This window comes from Scardinius erythrophthalmus (genome assembly GCF_964197995.2).
Source record: "Scardinius erythrophthalmus genome assembly, chromosome: 6".
NCBI lineage: Eukaryota > Metazoa > Chordata > Actinopteri > Cypriniformes > Leuciscidae > Scardinius > Scardinius erythrophthalmus.
In genome coordinates, this window is record NC_138226.1 from 4,467,968 (window position 1) to 4,493,550 (window position 25,583).

Consider the following 25,583-nt stretch of genomic DNA (forward strand, 5'->3'; position numbering starts at 1 on the left):
TCACATGGGTCAATTTTTGGATAACTGAGATTTATACATCATCTGAAAAAGCTGAATAAATAAGCTTTCCATTGATGTATGGTTATGACCATATTTGGTTGAGATACAACTATTTGAAAATTTAAAAAAAAAAAAAAAAAAGTTGCAAAAAAATCTAAACATTGAGAAAATCGCCTTTAAAGTTGTCCATTTATGTTCACTATTGTGCTGCATTCACTCACAAAAATAAATGTTTTATATATTTAAAGTAGGAAATTTACTAAATATCTTCATGGAACATGATCTTTAGTTAATATCCTAATTATTTTTGGCATAAAAGAAAAATCGATCATTTTGACCCATACAATGTATTGTTGGCTATTGCCACAAATATAGCCGTGCGACTCCTGACTGGTTTTGCAATCCAGGGTCACATATATATATATTTATATTTTACACATATATTTTTTCCTATTTAAATTGAATTTACTTTTGATCGAAATGAGAAACATAAATTCTGTCAAACGTTTTCAAACTTTTCACTGTAAGTGTTCGCCTACTAATACACAATGAGAAATGAAGACCGAGGGTTTTGTCTGCAGCCTCTCCACTGAGGAATTACACAATGTTATTGTTCAAATAACGATTATACCTCTCGCATTACCAATTAATGTAATGTTTCTGTAAAAAAACACATAAATAATAAATGTTCATACCCTTTTCTGCAGGCAGAGAGGCGTGATAGCGGGCAACGTGACTCTTCTGGCGTGGAAATTCATGCTTCTGTCCTCGGCACGGATCACCTTCAGATCTGCTGTTTCTCTGAGTGACCTTTATGTGTTAATAAACAGCTGTAGCCGCGAAGTTAGTGAACGTTAATGCCTGCTCTTTATAATCTTTGATAAAACTCTGGAGTCTGCTTTCCGTCCGGGGGACGCCGTCCGTGTGAGACTCGCAGAGAGATGTGTTCTCCTCTAGACTCATCCTTCTGTGGCCTTGGGAACTCAGAAAGTGTTTTTTTTTTTTCCTGCAGAAAAAGCTCCACATTCTAATAAAAACTCCTGATAAAATAGCCGCAAAAAGGAGTATAGTTAGAAGATCAGGGAGGTCTGAGAAAAACTATAACTTTATCTCACGGCAAATGATGTGACCTCCACTGGAGATAGTCTCCCAATAAAGAGCTGAGGACAGCAAAAACTATTCCTGGCTTTGTGAACATTAAGAGTTATTTGGTGACATTACAACCCTAGTGTTACAGGGTTAACCAGCCCTCCAGGACAAGACGCTTTTAGAGTGCAGAAATCCCACGACGCATCGACTCCTAATCAGACTCCATAACAACATTCATATCAACTTTCTTACGCTTTCATATGAACGTCCTCATCAGGACGTGGGAAGATGTTTTTCTTATTTCTGTTAACTTAACATTGACAAAACGATTTCATGATGCAGGTAAAATTTTGATCCAGGCTTAAAGAACAGAAAAAAATTAAATAAAATAAAAATAGAAGCTAATCTGAAAGACTATAGTAAGTGAGTGAATAAATAAATAAATAAATAAATAAATAAATAAGAGATTTGAAATAAAACAGTTGCATATAATTTGAAAGACTAGCAAATAAATAAATACATTTGAAGCTAATTTAAAAGACAGGTAAATAAATAAATAAACAAAAGCGAATATAAATAAAACAGTTTAAAATAATTTGAAAGACTAGCAAATAAATAAATAAAGCCAATTTTAAAGACAAGTATATATATATATATATATATATATATATAAACAAACAAACAAGTGAATTGAATTAAAAGCTAATTTATAAAGCAAATAAATGAATAAATAAATACATGAATAAATAAATTAATTATAAATAAAAAAGAGATTTGAAATAAAACAGTTGCATCTAATTTGAAAGACTAGCAAATAAATAAATAAATAAATTTGAAGCTAATTTAAAAGACAGGTAAATAAATAAATGGATAAATAAATAAACAAAAGCGAACATAAATAAAACAATTTATGATAATTTGAAAGACTAGCAAATAAATAAAATGAATGAATAAATAAATGCATGAATAAATAAAAAAATAAAAAAATTGGAGCTCATTTAAAAGCAATTAAATTTATTTAGTAAATAAATAAATATATATAAAAATATAAATAAATAAATAAAAACAACTGAGGCCTATTCATAAGGCTGATTTCTAGCTCCATGCTCTGAGCTACAGGAATCACTGTATTGATAGGCCTGTCATGCATTGACGTGCTCTCTCGTATGAAGTTCTGTACTGAAACTGACTGTGTAACTCTTTTACATTTCAGTAAGTGAAAGAGGAGTGCTGACATGAACTCAAAACTCACGGCTGGAGAAGGAGAGGGAGGTGTTATCGAGGAGTCTCAAGTTACATGCATGCGCATGCAGAAAACACAAGACTGACACACTGCGAGGCCTGTGCTGTATGAATTATGACTGCACTGATATTGACAATCTACTGATACCGATAAGCAATAAAGGCATGTTGATAACCAATACATGGCCAATATTAAAGGGATAGTTCATCCAAAAAAGAAAATTTGCTGTTACTGTTTGCTGAGGCTGTGGATTACAGGTAATAATGTGGTAAATAATGTTCAGTCTCTTGCACTCGTATGTCGTACGATCGTATGCTTCATATGACCTCAATATGTCGTCAGGAGTCATGGGTATTCATTTTGTTTGTTTAGCTAAAAATATTCTTTACTGTTCTACTGAATAAAATTTACAACTACTGTATATCTTGAATGGCCTGAGGGTGGGTAAATGAACAGCAAATTTTAACTTTTGAGTCAACTATTTAAACTCACTAAAATTAATAGTTTGTTTGCTTAAAAGTGAGTTTAGACATCACAACATTATACAGCAGGGTTTCCAAATATGAAAAAAAAAAAAAAAATCAAATAAAAAGTAAAGTAAATAAAATAAACAAAATGCCTCTCCTATCTTTTCTTTGTCAAACTCTCTTTGTTTACTCTCAATCTAACTCTCCAGTAAACAGGTTGTGTGACATGCCCTCATGCTCAAAAACCATGAACGAATCTTCACAGGAAAAACAACAATAACCCAGATTATGGGTTATACGGGTTCACTTGCAATTAAAATAAACATGGATTTTGTGTGGTGAAATATTGGCTGTCAAGAGCATGAAAATAATCAACAACGAATTTCATTATTAATTAATAAAATACAGCTGCCCTTTGCCACCGGTTCTGTTCATAATTTTTATGGACAGAATGTCTATGCGCAGCCAGGGGCCGGAGAGTGTCCGGTTTGGGGAACACACGGTTTCGTCTTGTCGTGTTGGCCTCATCAGACCAGGACCTTCAGCGTGCACTGGGACGGTTTGCAGCCGAGTGTGAAGTAGTGCTGTTTTAATTTTAGTTTTAGTCAAGTCTTTGTGTCAAGATGTCATTTTAGTTTTTATTAGTTTTAGTCACGTTCGTACTCTTTTTAGTCTAGTCAAGTTTCAGTCGACTAAAAGTCTGAGCATTTTAGTCTAATTTTAGTCAGAATTATCCATGACTATTTTCATCTAGTTTTACTGATGACAAACTGATGACATTTTAATCTAGTTTTAGTTGACGAAAGCTGATGACATTTATTCTTCTAAAATTGTATTTTAGTCTCTTTTTAGTAATGCAATTCTATTTAACCCAATCAATATAGTATAAGTACCTAGTAGTATAGACGAAACCAACATTTTCTTTTAGCCAAACCCATCTTATTATATTATTGTTTCCTTATAAACTCAAGAATACATCCATTCAGACACGGAAGACGCTCTGATTTGAATTTACAACATATTAAATTATTTTACCAACCAAACACATTAGAAGTACACTTGTCTCTTAAGGTTCGTGGTGTTTTTTTTCCTGTGATTTTGTGGCCGCATTTCTCCCCATCTTTTTCCACAACACATTCTGTTTTCTTTTCCACTTCTATGTAATGAAAGTTTTTTACAAATGTCGTTTCTTCTTTTTCTCCCAAACACGAACCCCGGTTGGCCGGCCATCGTTCCCTTTCTCTGTGTCAGACTTAACTTTGTTTGTTGTCGTTTACGCTAACTCACCGCAGCCGCATCTTCTAAATAATGCCGCGAGTGGCACTTGAGGAAGTGACGTCGTCTGCGTCTGCGCAGGAAACAGAAATACTGCAAAATAACAATAATAACGCGACCAAACGAGACGAAATAACGTTATAACATTTCGTCTCATCTCGTTTTGGTCGACGAAAATGAAGAGAAATTTTAGCATAGTTTTTATTTTGTAAACCACATCTGTGACCCTGGACCACAAAACCAGTCATATAGGTCAACATTTTCAAATTGAGATGTATACATCATCTGAAATCTGAATAAATAAGCTTTCCATTGATGTATGGTTTGTTAGGATAGGACAATATTTAGCCGAGATACAAGTATTGAAAATCTGGAATCTGAGGGTGCAAAAAAAACATTGAGAAAATCTCCTTTAAAGTTGTGCATTTATGTTCACGATTGTGCTGCATTCACTCACAAAACTAAATGTTTTATATATTTACGGTAGGAAATTTATTAAATATCTTCATGGAATATGATCTTTACTTAAAAAGAAAAAAATCGGCATAAAAGAAAAATCTATAATTTTGACCCACACAATGTATTGTTGGCTATTGCCACAAAAATACCAGTGCGACATATGACTGGTTTTGTGATTCAGGGTCACATTTAGTCTGGTTTTTATTCATCAACAATATTGCATTATACATTTAATTATAGTCATCGTCACATGACCAGCATTTACGTTGCGTCTCGTCTCGTTTTCGTCACGTGATAAAGGTTCGTCGACGACGATATTTAGTCATTATTTTCGTTGACGAAAGCAACACTAGTGTGAAGCGGCTGGGATGAGGATCAGCACCTCCAAGTCCGAGGCCATGGTTCTCGGTCGGAAAAGGGTGGCTTGCCCACTTCTCTGGGTCTTGTTCACGTGTGAGGGAAGGACGGAACAGGAGATTGACAGACGGATCGGTGCAGCTTCTGCAGGAACGAGGTCGATGTACCGGTCTGTCATGGTGAAGAAGGAGCTGAGCTGCAAGGCGAGGCTCTCGATTTACCGGTCAATCTACGTTCCTACTCTCACCTATGGTCATGAGTTGTGGGTCATGACCGAAAGGACAAGATCCCGGATACAGGCGGCCGAAATGAGCTTTCTCCGCAGGGTGGCTGGGCGCTCCCTTAGAGATAGGGTGAGGAGCTCGGTCACTCGGGAGGAGCTCAGAGTAGAGCCGCTGCTCCTCCACATCTGTCCTGGATGCTTCCTGGACGCCTTCCCGGGGAGGTGTTCCAGGCACATCCCACCAGGAGGAGACCCCGGGGAAGACCTAGGACGCGCTGGAGAGATTATGTCTCCCTGGCTGACCTGGGAACGCCTCGGTATTCCCCCGGAAGAGCTGGAGGAAGTGTCTAGGGAGAGGGAAGTCAGGGTGTCTCTACTTAGACTGCCCCCCCCGGCCCCGGATAAGCGGAAGAAGATGGATGGATGGAATATTTAAAACCTTCTACAGTGCTGAAAAACCCACCATAACATTATAGAAAGGAAAGAAAAAAAAGAGTTTCATGTGGGCTGTCGTGTCAGGCGCTTTAATGGATGGACTTCTGCTGTCTTTCAGAGGTCAGTTTCATCAGCGCATAACTTGCATTAAATGGTTGTATTCTTATCTCTAAATGTTAGAAATTCAGCGTGTTCTAACAGCAAACAAGTCTTCAAAGAATTCACTGAGTGAGCTGTTCTAATATTAGGATGTAAAATATCATGCTTTTATAAACCCAGAAATAAAAAACAAAAACCCTGAATAATTAAAGAAACAATAAACAGACTTATTATCAACATATTCATTAGTTACAGCCCTGCATGAAAACATTGAATTTCACACTTCTGCTGCTAATAATGCAATTTTAAAATGGTCAATTTTCCCATGTAGACTACGTCATATTAATACTTTTGCATATTGTTGGGCCTATGCAATTTGAAGTAATATTACTTGTTTTAAAGACATTTTTGTACCACTGTACAATAAACATTTCTAGTACTGTGGTTGAGTCACCACTCCATGTCCAATATGTGAAATCTGAGTCCTGAAGCAAAACCATTTGAGAACCAGAGATGTGTTCCTCACACCATCCCCCATAACACACACACACACACACACACACACACACACGTATTCTAACACCATCCCCCATAAACACACACACACACACACACACACACACACACACACACACACACACACACACACACACACACACACACACACACACACTCAGTTTTCTAATCCCACTCTCACTTATCAAGCACAATATCTGCAGTCAGACTGTGTTCATCCAGCATGTCCACACAAGCTCCACGAGCTGTTAAGATCAGGACAGGATTCCATCATTCCCTCATCCTCCACGGCACTGACCAGAGACAGAGAGAGCGAGAGCGGCTCGGTGTCTTTATCAGCTGTGGGCAGTGGTAGCTCAGACAGCCAGGCGCTACAACTTATCACAGAAATGGAGAAAAAAAATACAAATAATAATTGAAATGACTGAAGCTACTGATAAGACAGTCTCTTCGATTCTCAAAACACTGACCGACTCAGACACAGCGGCCTTGACCGTCCCTGAGAGCCAAACAACAGAGCACTGTGGTAGAGCTGGTGATACACACATTGACATCTTGCTCATTCAAAACACACACACACTCACTGGTCATTTTATTAGGTACACCTTGCTAGTACCAGATTGGACCCCCTTTTGCCTTCAGAACTTCCTTAATTCTTCGTGGCACAGATTCAAAAAGATGCTGGAAACATTCCTCAGAGATTCTGGTTCATATTGTCATGAAAGCATCACGCAGATTTGTCAGCTGAACATCCATGATGTGAATCTCCAGTTCCTCCACATCCCAAAGCTGCTCTACTGGATTGAGATCTGGTGACTGTGGAGGCCGTTTGAGTTTAGTGAACTCATTGTCATGATCAAGAATCAAGTTTTGATTCTATCAAGAGATCATTTGAGCTTTGTGACATGACGCGTTATCCTGCTGGAAGTAGCCATCAGAAGACGAGTACAGTGATGAAGGGATGGACATGGTCAGCAACAAAGCTCAGGTCGGCCGTGGCGTTTAAACGATGCTCAACTGGTACTAAGAGGCCCAAAGTGTGTCAAGAAAATATCCAACACACCACTACACCAGCAGCCTGAACCGCTGATACGAGACAGGATGGATCCATGCTTTCATGTTATTTACGCCAAATTCTGACCTGACCACCTGAATGTTGCACGCTTTTCCAGTCTTCTATTGTCCAGATTTGGTGAGCCTGTGTAAATTGTAGCCTCAGTTTCCTATTGTTCGCTAACAGGAGTGTCAAGATTCGCTTCAAGATTCAACGTGTTGCTTGTTGAGAGACGCTCTTCTGCAGAGTTACTGTTGCCTTAAGGCCGTGTGTCTTGAGAGGGTTTTGGCAGTGCAGCATTTTTCTCAGTTGAGACGCTGTGCTCGTTATGATACGGAATATCCGCGAAAGTGTTGCTAATATCTAATTTCACAGATCGTTTGTTTCTGTGTTGTTTCTATATAAAAAAAATCAATAGATTATAAAGTATTTGCTCTGGCTCTTGTTTTAAATTATTTTGTTCCGTTATTATGCTTGTTGTTGTCATCTTTGACGTTGTACAGGCAGAATGTGGCGGTTTGTCAGTGTGGTATTAGTCCCGCCCCATCTCCACTGTGATTGGACGGCTGGGTAAAAAGTGACAGTGATGAGCGCTGCGTTTTACCCAAAGTTGAACATTCTTCAACTCTCAGGGACCTGTAAAAAACGCAGAGGGATCAGCGCTTCAGCGTGGAAAAAAACGCTCAGCACATCGTTGCGCTCATGGCGCTTAAAAACGTGGCGCTCCCATTGAAAACGATTGAAAAAATACGCCAGCCGCGTGAAAAAAACGCTTTGGTGGACACAAGGCCTAAGTTTCTATCAGCACGAACCAGTCTGGTCATTCTCCTCTGACCTCTGGCATCAACAAGGCATTTTCACCCACAGCACTTGCGCTCACTTGATATTTTCTCTTTTTTGGACCATTGTCTGTAAACCCAGATGGCTGTGCATGAAAATCACAGTAAATCAGTAGTTTCTGAAATACAATAACCATGCCACGTTCAGTAACTTAAATCACCTTTCTTCCCCATTCTGATGCTCAGTTTGAACTTCAGCAGGTTGTCTTGACCATGTCTACATGCCTAAATGCTGCCATGTGATTGGCTGATTAGATATTTGTGTTAACAGGTCACGCTGCTGCCGTTTTAAAAACGCGGCACTCATATTGAAGACAATTGGAAAAATATGCTAGCCTCTGGAAAAAAAATGCTTTGGTGGACACTCAAAAAACTCTAGCGCTCAAAATCCACATAGAAAACTAAAAGTCATTGCAGAAAATGACACCACCATCATAAGCAATATTACTGGAGCTGCAATTGAATTTTTTTTCTGACATGTCAAGATGTCATCTTGCTTCTCATGTAAATGTATCTATATTTAAGAATATTAAGATATTTGTGCTGGAAAAAAAATAACCCGAAGAAGTAAGAAAATCCCTTTTTGCAGTGTAGAACTAATGATGCTTACCCTAACAAACACAGTACGAAGCAGGCTCGCAGACACTGTGAAGGAGTGTAAAACGCTGAGAGGAGAATCTGGGGCAGATTCCAGATGAGATTCTTAAGGCCTTGTTCTGGATGGCAGTTCTGGGATCATGTATCACGTCTCCAGACATGTGTAGGACACGCAGGCTTGCCGGAGCGGGACACAGATAGCCCCTCTCTCTGAGTCATGAGCTTAAAGCGTCTGCAGGCCATGTGTCTGTCTGCCGAGAATCCACAAAACTGCAGCGTGTCTCTCTAGATGGGTCTTTTTCTCTCTTTTCAAGGATCTTGTTTCTCTCCCACTCTTCTTAATGATGGCTCGACCATCAATTGTCATTCACAAACCTCCTTTAAGACGCTTCTTGCATCTTATGAGCACTAGTTTATTACATAAAATAACCAAACCATTCGGTTAAACTTTATTTTAAGGTGTCATTGTTGCAGTGTAATTATATATTTAAGTAATATTAAGAAACTACATGTATTTACTATAGGGTTAGGGTAGGATTAGGATTTGGTTGAGGGTTAGTTGCATGTAATTATGCATAATTTACTGTTATTACTATGGTAAGTACATGTAACATATGTAACAAGGACACTGTAAAATAAAGTGTTACCAACCATTCTTCTAGCAAGTAATAGTATAACTGTAGGTTGCTTATTTTTGCCAAGCAATGTTGTAACTCAGCGCATTAATCAGATCACATTTTGCTTAATAAATAGTTGATTAGGACCATTTTAAGGACCAAATGCTTTTTTACAATGTTTATTTTGTTTACACTTTTGGTTTATTTGCACATGAGGTGGCCTCATTCATATGTGGGTCATATCCGATCTGTGCACATGGTTCAAGTGACCCAAATCCGATTTTTTCTTACCATGTAATGTAAATGCGGCCATTATGTCTATGGAAAGTCTCCATAAAACATGGAAACCCAACTGTATGAGTGTGTGTGATATTAATAACTAAATAACGTCAATTGAGAAAGCAAACTGTGATAAGAAAGATGAAAAAAAAAAACATATTTGAAATATATCTTTGGAAATGGTCTTTATTGTCACTTTTGATCAATATACAGTAATGTTCCCTTGCTGACTAAAAGTATTAATTTCACCACCAGATGCGTAGAATCACTGGACCTTATTCACAGAACACGAGCAGAACCATGTCGTGTGTAAATCGTTCATAAAATCATTCTTTAAAATGGTTTTATTAATGTTTTGCACAGATATTTGTTGAACTACTGTTGAATGGTCATGAATGAGGCTCACTGTGTGTAATTAAACACTGCACGCATTGTTTTCGGCACACTGGAGCAAAATGTCTCATTTACATGTGAGCGTTACTCTCCAAGATGTGCGACGTGAGAAAGGGGAAGTACAGTGAGCGGGAACACGCCTGGCCAGGAAGACACATCACGTCTGTTTGCGCTTAAAGTGCTTGAAAGGAGAGCTGGGTATTCGCAAAGTTACATTCTGTCTTGGGAAGACAAATTAAGCCAACTCAGCAAATAAAGCAAGGCCAAACGGTGGTGCGCAGAACGAGGGAGCGATAGCATTTATGGCTAATAATACCTTGTCCGTTGCCTTGAAATATAGCAGCATGTTCCAAGTCAGTGTCGGGGGAAGGAGTAACCCCTGGTCCTTGAACTATAATGGGCAGTGTTGAGTCGTGCTGAATGAAGCTGTAATTTGCTCGGCCGTGGTTCAGGCTTACATAATCGCCATAAGACGATATGAGCCAGAGTGCCTTTTTAACTATTACAGCGATAAGAGAGATGAGAGACGAGAAGCTGAGATAAGACTTCTGATGGACAAATCGTCTGTGTTCTACAATGCATGTGGAATTATATATTCAACACACAATGCCATGAATATGTGTTACAGAAACTTAAACGGTTCAAAATTTACCTTTTGTCATCATTTGCTTCTCTCACAACAAAATTGCCAAACACAACAAAATTAATTCTAATATTCAAAACTAATTCAATATATTCTATACAAATAACACTGGTATGAGCTTTTGCCATTTACATTTTTTTTTATTATGCAATCTTAAAGGTTCCTAATTTAGTTTTTGTGGTCTCCTACAATAGCTTTACATGCATCCAATGTCAAAAAAACACATTCATATTCTCATAATATACATTGCACATCACCTAATGACTCAAAGAGTCTGAAAACGGTTAGTTTTAAGCTAAACGCCTATTACTAGATCTGAACGTCAGCTCCAGATCTTCCTCAACGCTAGATACACAGAGATACGAACAGTAACGATGGAGTGGGTTTTTCCAAATATGAATTCCAGCACAAGTCCTCATCCTTTTGAAATGCATCCAAGTGGATTTGCAGCGCTGAAAATATCGTCTTCTCAACACTTCGTCAACACAAACCAAACTCTTTCAACTACAGTGTTTGAGGGCGGGGCAAAGTAGACGTTGTTCACAAGCAGCCAATGAAGACCACAGGCTGGCATTATGCAAATTAGTTATATTGTTATGTTAGTTTGTAACAAGAAGTGAGGTGGGAATTACTAGAATTGTTTCTTTTAGGAGACAATAACTTTATTTGTCGTGCACTTTGATCTTTAAAACTTTGCAGACCTTTTACATTCACAGACAGCTTCATTACACACTGCATGAAAAGTAATATAATAGGGGAAAATATAGGGGAAAATAGCAAAATAGGGGCACTTTAAACTCAAGAACGGACAAAAAAAGCACCATAAAAGTACTATACCCGTAGTCAATTTTCTCCTCAGATATCACTCTTCAATGTCAATATTGTGGTCACATATAATTAAACCTGTTATCAGTCATGTGACATACAATGGTGGACAGTAACAAAGTATTTTTTACATTTTACATTTTTACTCTACATTCCATAAAAATATAGTTTGTCATTATTTTGAAGTAAAGAATAAGACCCAATACAATATCATCATGTTGAACATGTTCAAAATTTGCACTGAATGATTAATTTGTGTATTCGATCACAGTAGTTGACAACTCATTAAACTGATCTTGTCCAACTAGAAAAATAAGTCAAAAGCTGGGAGAATTGTGATCTCCAGTGCACTCATTTTGTGTTTTAAAGAGCCAAGAAAACAATAAGGGGGTTGAAACAACATAAAGAATATAATGCTGAATAAAAAAAGCATATACTTAAAGGAAAAAAAGGGCGAGTATTTTTTTTTTTGCTTTTCTATTCGCAGGGTCTTTTCAAAAAGTTCTCTGTGTTTTGACACAGAAAACCATCATGCAGTTGAAGACTATCATTGTCCAGATCCCTCTCATGGAACATTCACTGTGGGGTATAAAACAGTTTCACTGCATATGGGTCAACTCGAGTGTGAAAACGGATCAGGGCTGGTGCCTGGGAGAGGTTAGCGATGCCGAAGACGAGAAGAGGGCTCTGAGACAGCACTTCCAACTCTATGAGCCTTTGTCATGTAAATGTACCATGACACTGCAAGCACAGAATTGCTTTCTCACGACTGAAATAGCTTTTAAAGACCACGTAAAACAAAGCCGTGCCAATGGCCAGGGCCTCTGGGCTCAGCTGCTAATATAAAAAGCATGGGACGAGGCTCCGTTTTACATCAGTGCAATTAATCTAGAACTTTTGTGGTGAGATGCTTTTCTTGCAAAGTGGCAACAAACCATGTGTTCTGAAGCGAAGGCCTTGCGGGTTTGATATCGGTAAAATGCTGCCCTCTTGATGCCAGTGACAGCCACGTGCATCATGCCCACCTAGAGGAACGTTTATTGCTTCTTCTTTGGCAAATCTGACCACAGTTTGAGACATTTTGAGATCTCTTCTGAAACTCTAAACGAGACACGTGTGAGATTCCCACGGTCTTATTCCTCGGGAGAAACATCTGAGACACAGGATGCTTAAACAAAAGTCTCTCTCACTGGTGTGTAGGAGAAACAAATGAGATATTAAAGAGATATGTGATTTTTTTTTCTATGGGTAGAGCAAGAGTCTTTAACAAAGAACATCAGATGAATTGAATTTACAAACAAATCAGATGACTGACGCTTCACATGCAACAAATCTCCCACATTTCTTGAAATCTAAAAAACCAATACTCTAACACAGACAAGAGGGAATCATTAGCGCTGGGGTGAAGGGGGCGGCTGGGACAATGATTCAACACTTTACTCAAGCTCTCCACATCTATTCATCAGAGTCTCAGGGCAGTGTCTGGGGGCAGGGCAGGGCAATGATGTCATCGCTTTCTGCATGCTGACCGTGTGACTCAGACGTGCTGTCAGACAAACAGCTGTGCACACTAACATTCTCCTTTTGTCCCGTATGGAGCAACGTCTCAAAAGACCTGCCAATCAAATGACCCCGGGACACAGACCTGTACAGGACCTGACCCTTCGCTAAGCCCCGCCCCTTTGGTTACTAAGCTTTTCAGACCGTCGCATAGGAATTAATTCAGTAATGTGCTTATAAAGTGATTTGTGAATTATAAAGTGAATTTGATACATCAGGCTTTATGAGAATATGGAGCTCATACTCAAGGAGGAAAAAACACCTCAATTTTATTCAGAGGCCCAAACTGATTGATCAAAAAACACCTTTTTATTCAAATATTATTTGATATTTATCAAATATTTATTGAAAATATTCAAATTTTATTCAGAGGCCCAAACTGAGCCAAATATGCAATTTGGTGCAGTTACAAAAAAAGTTAGATGCAATTCTGATGTAAATCAATGAGATCTTCATAATAGTATAACAGATTACTTAAATAAAATGCATATACAGTAAATATCAATTGTCAGTATAATCAGTTGTCAGACCAATAATCAGTAAAATGATACTTAAATGCTTAGTTTTATGAACAAAGCTCTGTAGTTTTTATTGTGGGGGGCAAAACATATAATGTAATGCAATACAATGACGACTGAGAGATGAACAAATAAACATTCCTTAAAAGCCTGATGATCATATTCAATACTCACATTTGAATTTTCTGAAAATGTTGTATGGATAAGCAAAACGAAAGCTGATTCGGTCCAGTAAGTGTTCATCTTGAAACATTACAAACAATATTAAAGTCATTCTTGCATTTACTCCATAATAATCAATAAAGATTTCACGGAAAAAGGCATGCAATAAAAGTACAATAAAGTACCTGGCTGAAGTTGCTAAAAATATAGTATGAACTATCAATCAGACGACAGAAGGCATGTAGTAGATTGTGTGCAACAGGTTTTTCAGCAGTTTTGATCATGTTGATAATTTAGAAATTACATATCAAATATTAAACAGTAGGATTTATAGGGTTAAAATACTGAAACACAATGATCCTCCTTTTTTTAATGATTTAAAAAAAGAATAAAAACTTAGAAGAATTGATAAAAGTAATAATGCAGGTACGATTGGTCAGTAATGTTTTAAAGGCAGGGTTTAGCAAAGGGTCAACCGCACCAACAAGACCTCAGGAGGCCACCGAAGCTTCACAGCTGAAGCTGAAGTATCCCCCCTCCCCTAAATCATCCAAACACAAATCCCACATAATCCCATCAGCGCACTCAAACAATAGCAAGCCATGCACTGGAGAATTGCAATCAGCGGCTAATGCGGTGGATCAGGTAACAAGACCTGGATTGTCTCTTGTAAGGACACTTCAATGCCAAAAAAGAAGAGTTCGCACAATCAAGCTCTTTAGATGATGTGCAAGAGCAGTGATTCCCATTTTGCTTGGTTTGTTCCGTATAGGCAGAATAGGCATGGCAGGAACGCAGTCAATCGCCTCAGTATCACCTCAGCCTGGCGCATTAGTCGCTGCAAACGTGTCCATTTACAGCCTGATTTTGCAGCGTTGAGTATTGTAGCCAATTACAAGCATGTCTGTTGAAAGTAATGGCCAATCAGAGGTGATTAAGTGACCGGTTGGGAAAATTCGCCCACTATCGCTCAAAACGCTGAATGAGTTTCTGTTTAGTACCAGTTAAAGTTACTAACCTAACAATCAAAACATAGAGGGATTGTAAATTAGAGATTTATTGCACTTTCGTTAAATTCATTGATTAAAACGTGAGTTTCCGCAAGTGTGCTGAAATCACTGAGGTTGCGCTGAACTGACTGACAGCTTCAGTGATTATAAAGGGATCGCTCATTGCTCGCTTTTTGTGTAATTCATTCGCAATTTGAAGAAAAGCTATTGTTTTTCAAGAGACTTTAATGAATACTTACATAGTATAAAAGAGTGCTAAACTTTGATAACATTTATTGTGTGGCTTATAATGTCTAAATACAAATTCAAAAGCAAAATGTGTGAAAAAAAAACTATATTAAGGAGTGTAAATGGCTAATATGAACCAATAAGTGCTTCTCTGCTACCATCTACTGGTTATAGTGTAATTTCATGTATTTTTTTTTTTTTAATGTTGGTTTTCCATCAAATGTTGGATTTAAAACATAAAAATTTTCTTGGTTTAGTGTCGATGAAGGGGTACTTGAGACTTATTGATGGGTTGTGGTGGCACTGAAGGCTAAAAACGTTGGGAACCACTGTGCTAGAGAACAAACCTATCTGTGAATTGCACTATTATGAAAACAGTCGCATTAAACCTGAACCGGCAACCTAATGTCACCACATATTGGCCAGCTCTGCGATCGAAGGTCTGTAATTTCAGCCTGCAGAGTGAGCAAGCCTGTCTGTCACACACACGCACAAGTCTGAAGATAATATAGTGCATTAGCGCCCGCCCACTTTTACAGCAGCGTTGGTTCCACAACTATTTTGTCCATTCATTTCTCCCAAAGGGATTCTTTGCTAAAGAGTTACAAGCCATGAACCAAACCAACAAGCTACAAGGTCAATCACAACTTTACAAACTTTGATTTGAAGCAAAATAATTTTAAAATCAGATAAAAAGACAAAGGGCACAAGACTGTGAACTTAATGGCTTTAATGAAGGAAAGAACTACAATTGGATGAAGCAGTGCAATAGAAATTCAAAATGATGAAAAAATATTAAACTATTGGTTTAAAGTTGACGATTAGCTATATCTGTGGAAACAATATTTTAAGTTTATAGCAAAATATGCATATACATATATACAAATATTTTAGTATGAGAATTTGACAGCATAGCGAGGTCTGTCTTTAAAGACTTTTAAGTTAATGTTGATTTGTTTTCCTTATGTAGAAAATGAATGGAGTTTTGACTTCTGGAACCCAGCTGTTGCACTCTACTTGTGTTGCTGCCCAGCCCAGGACCGTCTTTTAGGGCAGACACAGTCTGAGTCATCGTCTATCCTCTGCAAACTAGCACAGCAAAAAGTTTTCGTGACACTTCCACCCCACCCCCCTCTGGTTTTCCCTCCTTTTCACCAATATACTGTGTCTGTAATTGCTAGCCTCAGATATAATACGAGAGGGATCATTACTGCCAGCCTCAAATGTAATGAAGGCCCCCATAATGGCCAACTGCAAAGCCACATTATGACGGCACATTTCAATATGCTGTAATTTGCCGATTTTTCTGCAGGTCAAAGCTGTTCCGGATGGCTGTCCATAACATATATTTGTCATATAACAAGATCCACAAGGGTCTTGGTTTTCCCAAATCAGCATTGTAAGCAGATTGCATTGGCCAGGTTCAGTTGTTGCACAAGTTTAGGAGCAAATCGGATCTGAGGATGCATCTCATATACGACTGATAACAAACTCGTAAAACACATCAGCATAACAAGATATCAACGGTTCTCAGCTTTCATCTTCTCATACAGAAAACAAAAGCTCTTCGCAGTTAGTGATAAAAACTTATGAGGTATTAACAGAGATATTTCAATTTTTTTTTCTGAAATTAGCAACTATCATTCCAACCAAACATCTTTTTAGTAGACATTTAGTAAACACTTTTAAAGCAAGAACAAGAACAAGACTTACTAAACAGGGCAAATTAGTATGAGACTGCAATCCCATAAAAGTGCAGATGGGAGTGGAAATTAGGCTGGCCACACACTTGAGGATTTTAAGCCAGATTTGCACCACCCGATTCAAGGCTTCTCACAAACAACTTTTTCTCCAAAAAATTCTCAATTGTGTGGTGTAAATTTGATTATTTTACTTATTCGGAGCCCAAATCTCTTTCACGATCCCGACTCCTGATTGGGCTGCCTCTGATGTGATTCCCGCGACAGTCAATGAGAGCGAGCAAGCTTCACCGACCGGATGAAACTTGGCAGCCGCAAACATACATGCCACAAAAGTGGAGTATTCAGAAAGAAGATCACCCATCACAATCACAAGTTACATTTGATCTCGCGAGTTTCCGTGAGATCTTGTCTCACTGTAAATAAGTTACAACAATCGACAGGTGTGTGGTCTCGCTGTCCTTATGAATCTTCGAGTGTGTCCCAGGCCTTAAAGAACACAGACGCAGCAGCTAATTTCCATTATGACCAACGCAATCTACCAAGGTCAGTGAAAATTAGTGTAGGGTCACAAACAAACAGAGCCGATGATAATCAGGTACGGGTGCTCTGCTAACAACTAAGGTGTAGCAAATGAAAAATAAAGTGATTTGGCAAATATGTTCAGAAAACGAATTTATTTATCCATACATCGTCTGTCTGTCTGTCTGTCTGTCTATCTGTCCATCCGTCCGTCCATCCATCCATCTGTATAAAATCATAACCTTTAAACTTCCAAGCTTTTAAAAACTATTTTAAACTTTGAGGTACAACTTTCTCTGAAAAGCTGAAAGCTGAAAAATCAAAGTCTGTTTCGATGTACATTCCTTTTCTAATTATAAGTTCTGTTAAAAATATCTATATTGCCATATGCCATGCTTTTCCCTTGTTGTAGTACTGGATTAGAAACTAAATCCAAAAATGGATAGATTCAGAACGCTGACACAGCGATTTCATTCCCCCCGTCCCAGTTCATTTCCATTCCTGCTAAACTGGTTTAACATCGCTCTGTTCCTTGCTTGCGTCATTAGCGCTCTGGGGAGGTTTTCACATTCTGCCTGTTTATCAGCCTCATCTGCATGTGTTTGTGTGCAGCATTTCAGTCTCACTATACTGTATTACTAAACTAAGACAGTGGAACAAACATGAAATGAGAAGGTGACTAAAGTTTCTTTTGGCTCCAGGAATTTTAAACCAAATAATCAGTCAGTCAGTCCACCAATCAATCGCTTAACCAATCATTTATCAACCAATGCAAATGCATACATTCAAATATAAATGCTTCCTGAAATTATACGCTATGGCTCTGTTCCAAAATCGAGTGAGATTTCTATGTAGGCAGCATTTTAAGACACAAAAGCTGTTTCAAAAGGCAGGCCACCTACTAAGAAAACTTCCTTTGGCCAAATTCTATCTATTCCCCAAAGAGAAGCCAATCCCATAATGCTCCCTATGTAGGGCGTAGACAGCGAGACAGCTCTTCTGAACAGTAGTGGCTTGAGAAAATCATGTATGCCTCACCTGAGTCGCACTGGTTTTGGTCCAGGGTAACAGACACTCAGACACTAGAGAGACAGTGGATGGCAGCAACTCTGGGAAGGGATTTGGGACGGGTCCCATTTGTGTATCATCCACCTCTCTACCTTTCCTGAGGAGAGAATGAGAAACCAGTGATAAGAGACATGAATCAAACAATGGCATGACCCTGATTCCCACGACAAAAACCCAATAGGATTTCCATATTATAAGCTTTGTGACCAAAAAAAGTTTATGATCCTCATACGTTTTGTTCATCATGATAATCTTCAAAAATGAATGCAACTTTTTAGCCTGGCTAACGTCAGACCTCTTCTCATTGAGACGTGGTCTGGGGACCACATGTTCATTTTCTCGTATTTGAGGCGTGGTTTACGAATGCCCAGAGCCGTTTATTGGGCGCTACGAATGTCTATCAAATGCGCCTGTACGTAGCTCATAGCCAATCGTTTCAATTATACCAGATGACATACTGTATGTAGAGCGACAGAAATTCGATGGGGAAGAAGTCAAAATAAATTTGCATTCTAAACTACTTAGAACACTATCTAAGGCTGCATTGAAAGGTAACTTCGCGTCTGATGCCATGTTGGATCCATAGATATAAACAAACTGCTTCGGTGTGTCGCATAGACGTCGTCATCATCTTGCTGCTCCCTCCCCGTTCTGTGATTGGTTCCCTTTTTGAGGGGAAAATCTGGTCCATGGTGTCCATGCTGCCTAGCAGCGGGAGTAAAATCGCGCTGCGTGCAAGGCAGCATGGGGAAACCCAGGCTAGCAACTTTTATGAATTTTGAAGCCAAAAAACAATTGCCAGAAGTAAAAAGCTAAACGTAGGCTATAAATGAACTACACCACAATCACATGACTTCAAAGTCAACCATTAAGCTTCGACAACTCTTTCAGTTTTTATTTAAAAAACATTTCCCTGAAAGTTAGAATACATTGCAAGAGTATAAACTAGTTCGGCACGATGATGTTTAATGTCACTGACAACCTAGCCAAGTGTTAGCATCCATAAAAGTAAAGTAAAAGCTTTAAAAAAAAAAAAAGATCACAAATGGGTATTGTATATGTTGTAGAATAAAAACATGAAATTATCTTGAGCTTGTTTTCACCACACACCACACAATTTTAAAAACCCATTGACTTCAGGACAGTGGAACCGGCAGTGCTAAAATGCTAACTCCTTTCCAGGTTTTGGCCTACAAAAATACGTCAATAATTTTATTCAGATAGTTGAAAAGGATGGTTGAGGCACATTTTTGAGCCAATTATCTCTGAAAATGTCATGTAACTCCTTGCAGAAGTAACAAACACCCAAAAATCTATTTATCTCTATCAAGGCTGAAAAATCTTTAATATCAACCTTTTTCCTGAACTTGGAATTTCTTGCCCTCATAGTGGAATTATCCTTTACATTTCCGGTCTCCGGTGTTTCTAGTCACATTAGTGCATTTTCCGAGCTGATAATGTAACCTTAAATTTCCTACATACAGCTCCAGATTGGGTGAAATTCGGGGTGTTTTGTCCTTAAATGATAAAAGTGCACACATACCTTTTATGGGGAGAATTTTAAGAGCTGCAAAAAAAAAGAAAAAAAAAATGCATGTTTTCTCTTGTCTTTGGCTTTCAATGCAAGGCATATGGTGCCGTATAAGGACATTCTTTTTATATTTGCTGGTGCACGAAACACGCATTTTCCAGGAATTGCTTGTTTATTTCAGTTGTTGGGGCAGCCAACAACAGCACAGCTTACATGCGCTCAGTTTCATTTTTAGTAAAGTTCAAAAAGTTTCTGTTTAATAAACGCAGTCCTTCTTATTACCCCGTTTTAACAATGGGTTCCTATGGAGATCGGAACAGGACAGCATACAAACGAAAGAAAGAATCCATCATGGCGGCGCTCATCGTTTGCTCAGAAACAAGATGGATAATGCATATTGCTTTTTGGCCTCATAATGATGTAGTTATGGTTTCTATATACCAACAGGGTAGAGCTTTAAAATTAATCAAATTTGTAATCGCGATTACAATTACAGATGCCACAATTATGTAATCATTTAAAAGCACAATTACAAAAAAAAAGTTCACTTACATTATTCTGTGTGCTTAAAATGTGGTGTTTTTCTTTCTACAGCTTATCTTAAGGGTTTTTCCCCCCATTGTTTTTAAGTTTTTAGTTTTAATATAACATTATAATACCATGCATATATTTACTTTGGTTTGGTTTCTTGAAATATATATATATATATATGTGACAGTTGAGGCTTAATGCTATAGAAAAGTAAAAAAAAGTTTTTCAGGAAGAGTGTTTTCAGTTGGTTTATTTTAATATAACAATATAGCATGAAGTGGCTTCAGACAGTGGCATAAAGCTATTCAAAACATCATTCAATGTAATCGCAATTACAATTTCAAGGGAATAATCGACAATTATGATTTTTGTCATAATCGTGCAGCCCTACAACAGGGGCAAACAGCTAAAGCTAACAGGCAACTAGCCTTGGCAACTAGCTGTTTATATATTTTTTTTATTTTAACTAATGAAGAAGAGTTATATGGTTTTAGCTTCAGTTAATGATAATAACCCTGGGTGATATCACAAAGTACATCTGCAAAACTCAAATTTACCTCCTCAGGGAAAGCTAGCGGCATCAAAATAGCACTTAATGCATGTGAGACGCGGACGACATTTCATAAAGCAGACGTCCTGCATTCTCAGCGCAGCAGACAGCAGCTGTGTGTGAGGCAGCGGTTGAGGTCATATGATGACTGAAGTCCCGGGCAGAGATGACTTCATCGGCTGTACCTGAACGGTCCCCCGAGGGCCGGTGTAAAGCGAGGAGAGGCAGTCTGAAGCTGCGTGATCATGTGCTTATTTATAATCCGTTTAGAGAGTTCTGTTGATGGGTAAATCTCACAGAACACGTCGAGAACATGCACGGGTCATATTTCGATGCCTATATTGAAATAAATAGTGTTTGCTTAAAGAAAATGAAGCTTGTTTGTAGGACCATTAAGAGGTTTTGGAGCATTTTCATTAATATAATGTGGAAACAAATAATTCTTAATTATTCAAATGATAAAGTTTGAATTCATTATTGTAGTATTTCTTGTACTGCCTTTTATATGCTGAATTAAATCTGAACATTATTGTTTTGCAGTATTTTTTAATGCATCACAGTTTTACAGTGCTAAAATAGACTTTCGAGAACATGTACGGGCCATATTTCGCCATACTAAATAAATAGTGTTTTCTTAATGAAAATTAAGCTTGTTTGTAGGACAATTAAGGCATTTTCATTAATATAATGTGGAAACAAATAATTCTTAATTATTTAAATGATAAAGTTTGAACACATTCTTGTAGTATTTCTTGTACTGCCTTTTATATATGCTAAATTAAATATGAACATTATTGTTTTGCAGTAATTTTTTAATGCATGACAGTTTTACAGTGCTAAAATAGACTTTGCATTATGATCATGTGCTTATTTATAATCCGTTTGGAGAGTTCTGTTGATGGGTAAATCTTACGAAACACGTCGAGAACATGAACGGGTCATATTTCGCCACACTAAATAAATAGTGTTTGCTTAAAGAAAATGAAGCTTGTTTGCAGGAGCATTAAGAGATTTTTGGATTATTTTCATCCTGACATCGCATTTTCATTAACATAATGTGGAAACAAATGAATGAATGCATTAGTGTAGTATTTAGTGGATTGCATTTTTTTACGTCATTGTTTTGCAGTAATTTTTAATGCATCAGTTTTGTAGTGCTAAAATAGACTTTGCATTATTCAAATTTTTCTTTTGATACAATGAACATAATGCAATGTGTATAAACAGTAACTTGCTATTGTAGTGGCTACAAACTCATTTGGCCTGTGTGTGTGTGTGTGTGTTTTTGATCTATTTCAGCTGGAACGCCCAACAAAGAGGAGGAATGGATACTGGAGAGAGAGAGAGAGAGAGAGAGAGAGAGAGAGAGAGAGAGAGAGAGAGAGAGAGAGAGAGAGAGAGAGAGAGAGAGAGAGAGAGAGAGAGAGAGACTGCTTTTATTCGCTGAAGCTTTCAAATAGAAATATCCATAAATTCATATAGATTAAAATGTAATTTATTCCTGTGATCTAAGCTGAATTTTCAGCATCATTACTCCAGTCTTCAGTGTCACATGATCCTTTAGAAATCATGCTAATATTCAGATTTTTACTTCAATTTTTTTATTATTATTATTATCAACGTTCAAAACCGCTGTGCTGCTTAACATTTTTGTGGAAACCTTTGATGAATAGAAAGTTCAACAGAACAGCATATACATTCAAAATAGAAATATTTTGTAACTTTATAAATCTTTACTGTCAATTTTGATCAATTTAATGCATTCTTGATGAACGTATTAAAAGTATTAAAATTCTTTACATTTCGAGTCAGTAAGATTTTTTAAAAATAATTCACTACTTTTATTCAGCAAGGCCACATTCAATTCATTTATAATGTTATATGTCTATTTCAAATAAATACAAAAAATATGAAACAGCTGATCTGTTTTCAACATTGATAATAATAATACGGACTGTTCTCGATCAGAAAATCAGCATATTAGAATGTTTTATGAAGGATCATGTGACAGAAGAGACTTTTAAATGTATAAATAATTAACACACACACACACACACACACACACACACACACACACACACACACACACACACACACACACACGCACACACACACACACACACACACACACACACACACACACACACACACACACACACACACATTAAATCAACAAAAATCTTAACTAAGCAAAAACAACTTCAAAGGGAATCACCACAAAAATGTAACTAGAGTGCAAATTGGAAAGAGTAGAAAGAGAAAAAGAGAGAAACATTTGTGAAAATCAAACCCCAGCATTGAAATCTGCAGAAGTCATCCAGTGAAAAAGGCTGAGTGTGTGTATATGCGTATGTGGCAGGGTTTACTTAGGACAGTCCCGGTTTCACAAGGTGTGTCCCAGGTAAACAGTCAATTGTCCTGACATTGCACTTAAAAATGTCCAGTTTCAGATACATGTTTAAAATGGTCTTCTTTTGTGTTACACAGAATAAAAGAAAGTCATCAGGTCTGAAACGAGTAAATGATGACAGCATTTTCATTTCTGTGAGTAAACATCAGTTAGCAGTTTAGAGTCTTCTCTGAATAGTCCCATGCCATGGTCTTAAAAAATATATTTCATAAAACTCTTTTAAAAATATCATTCTCAGATTTGAAATATAACATGATCAGACTCGTGGCTTTAGATGCATTGGGTTCCTACACTGCAATAAGGGCATATTTTTTGTCATAATAATATTTCCAGATTTTTTTTTTCTAAAAAAAAACTCATTCACTCACTCACTCACTAACTCTTGATGAAACCCATCAAGGAGGACCGGGAAAAAAATTAAACACGCTAGTCTTTTTATCGTGATGTCGTGAAGCATCGCAGACGTCATGTCGGTTGTCGCCCACTATGACACAATGGGCCCTATCTTGCACCCAGCGCAATTGACTTTGTACACCGACGCATGTATCATTCCTATTTTGCACCTGCGCAAAGCGCACTTTTCCCTCCACAGAAGCACGTCGCTAAACTAGGGAATGAACTTGCGCTCCCTGGGCGGTTCAGCGCAAAGAGGAGGCGTGTTCCGGCGCAAACGTTCTTTCATGCTATTTTGCAGGTTTAGAAAACAATTGCGCCACTAACCAGGAAAAAATTGTTTAAAGTCAGTGGCGCGTTGCGCATGTTATTCATATGCTATTTTAAGGGCGCATGCTTGGCCATAATCAATGTAGCGTGTGCACAACGCGCATACACTTTGATTCTCTCATCTACACAGAAGCAGCAGTTCTCATTTTTGCAAATCATACATTATTACGATAGATAGATAGATAGATAGATAGATAGATAGATAGATAGATAGATAGATAGATAGATAGATAGATAGATAGATAGATAGATAGATAGATAGATAGATAGATAGATAGATAGATAGATAGATAGACAATTTATTATAAAAGCATACATCTAGCTTACACATTTACCCAAATTATCATACGCCTTTTTAACCAAAGTTAATTTGGGTGGGTTTCTCCATCCCCAATGTCCCTGACGAGAGCGTTGCTCTCCTCGGCTGTGAACCGCTCCTGGCGCGCGCCTGGCAAATCCGCCGTTATAATAGGAATCCGCTTTAGAACAAGCGCACCTGCTCTTAAAGGGAATGTGAGATGACGCTCTGATTGGTTTATTTCACGTTACGCCCAAACCACACCTGTAAGTAATGAAGCTACTTCAGACCAACCCATTTTAGATTTGGGCCGGGCGCAAGAGCCATTTATCCCGCCGGGAAAATAGCAACAGCGCCGAGACCCGCCCACAAAGTTACTTGCGCTTTGCGCTTTGACACTTGCGTTTCAGATCGTTAAAATAGGGCCCACTATACGAGATGAAACGATCGAATCTTGCGTCCCGACGGCCGTTGTCGTTTACGAATCCCCACGACACCCTACGTCAATGACACGGATTGTGCCAAAATCGGGCTAAAATCCTGTAATCTGAACCAGGCATTAGATATTATCATTTTTAGGTTGATCATAACAAACTGCCAAGGGTCTCATTTCCAATGACAGCTTAATTATGCTTCTAGTCCAAAGACTTCTTCGACGGTATCTTTGGGTATGGTATTTTTTGGGTTCGGGTTCAAAAGGGACGAGGATATCTGAATATAAAAACATGGTCACCTAAGGAAACGGGGTGTGTTTAATTCAGTTGTTTGTGTGTCTACATCATTTGAGCTCAGTTGTTTGTTGGTTACGACACAAATAAACACCTCAGAGTCCTCTTTCGAGAGCTGCACCGTCATGACCTCAGAGCAACCGTATCACAAACACGCAGGAGACCCGACGTACGGTAAAGTGGCCTCCGACTCGAGCTGGAAAGTAGCAGGTGCTTGATTTGATTCCAGTGTCTGTGCCGTTGATGAGAACATCTGTTTACAGGTACAAAGTCTCGGTGGTTCTCACGTAGGCCTTGCAGAGAGCACAAAGGCAGCTCTATTCCCCGTCCGGTTAACGATTAACCAGTAGGAAACGAGGTACGGTATCGACGTGGGGAACCTAGCGTCCTGAAGTTGCTTATCATACAGTGTACACATGCATGCGCAAACATCTAAACACTCTTAAATCAAGATACATTTACTTGAGATGCACAATGACATATGCTTAAAACAAGAGAAAATATCTGACAATGGAGTCAGAAGAATAATCATGATTTCCCTTTGAATTAAGTTTGTTATTATGACCCCATCTGGCAGATATTTTTTTTTGTTTCAAGCATAATAATTTTTTATTTTTTTTTAACAAGACCTAAT

General features: G+C 38.1%; 1 protein-coding gene across 4 annotated transcripts in view; it reads right to left on the reverse strand.

Moving 5' to 3' along the window:
- grb14 (growth factor receptor-bound protein 14) overlaps positions 1-25,583 on the reverse strand; it is an 85,956-nt gene that overhangs the window by 40,334 nt on the left and 20,039 nt on the right. For 3 of the 4 annotated variants that reach the window (XM_081368342.1, XM_081368343.1, XM_081368341.1), the window contains one exon: positions 18,149-18,275. In XM_081368342.1, the coding sequence (XP_081224468.1) occupies positions 18,149-18,275 (127 nt within the window). Of the gene's footprint in view, positions 1-695; positions 820-18,148; positions 18,276-25,583 lie in introns of those variants that run through there. The other variant, XM_081368345.1, reaches the window with a different exon arrangement.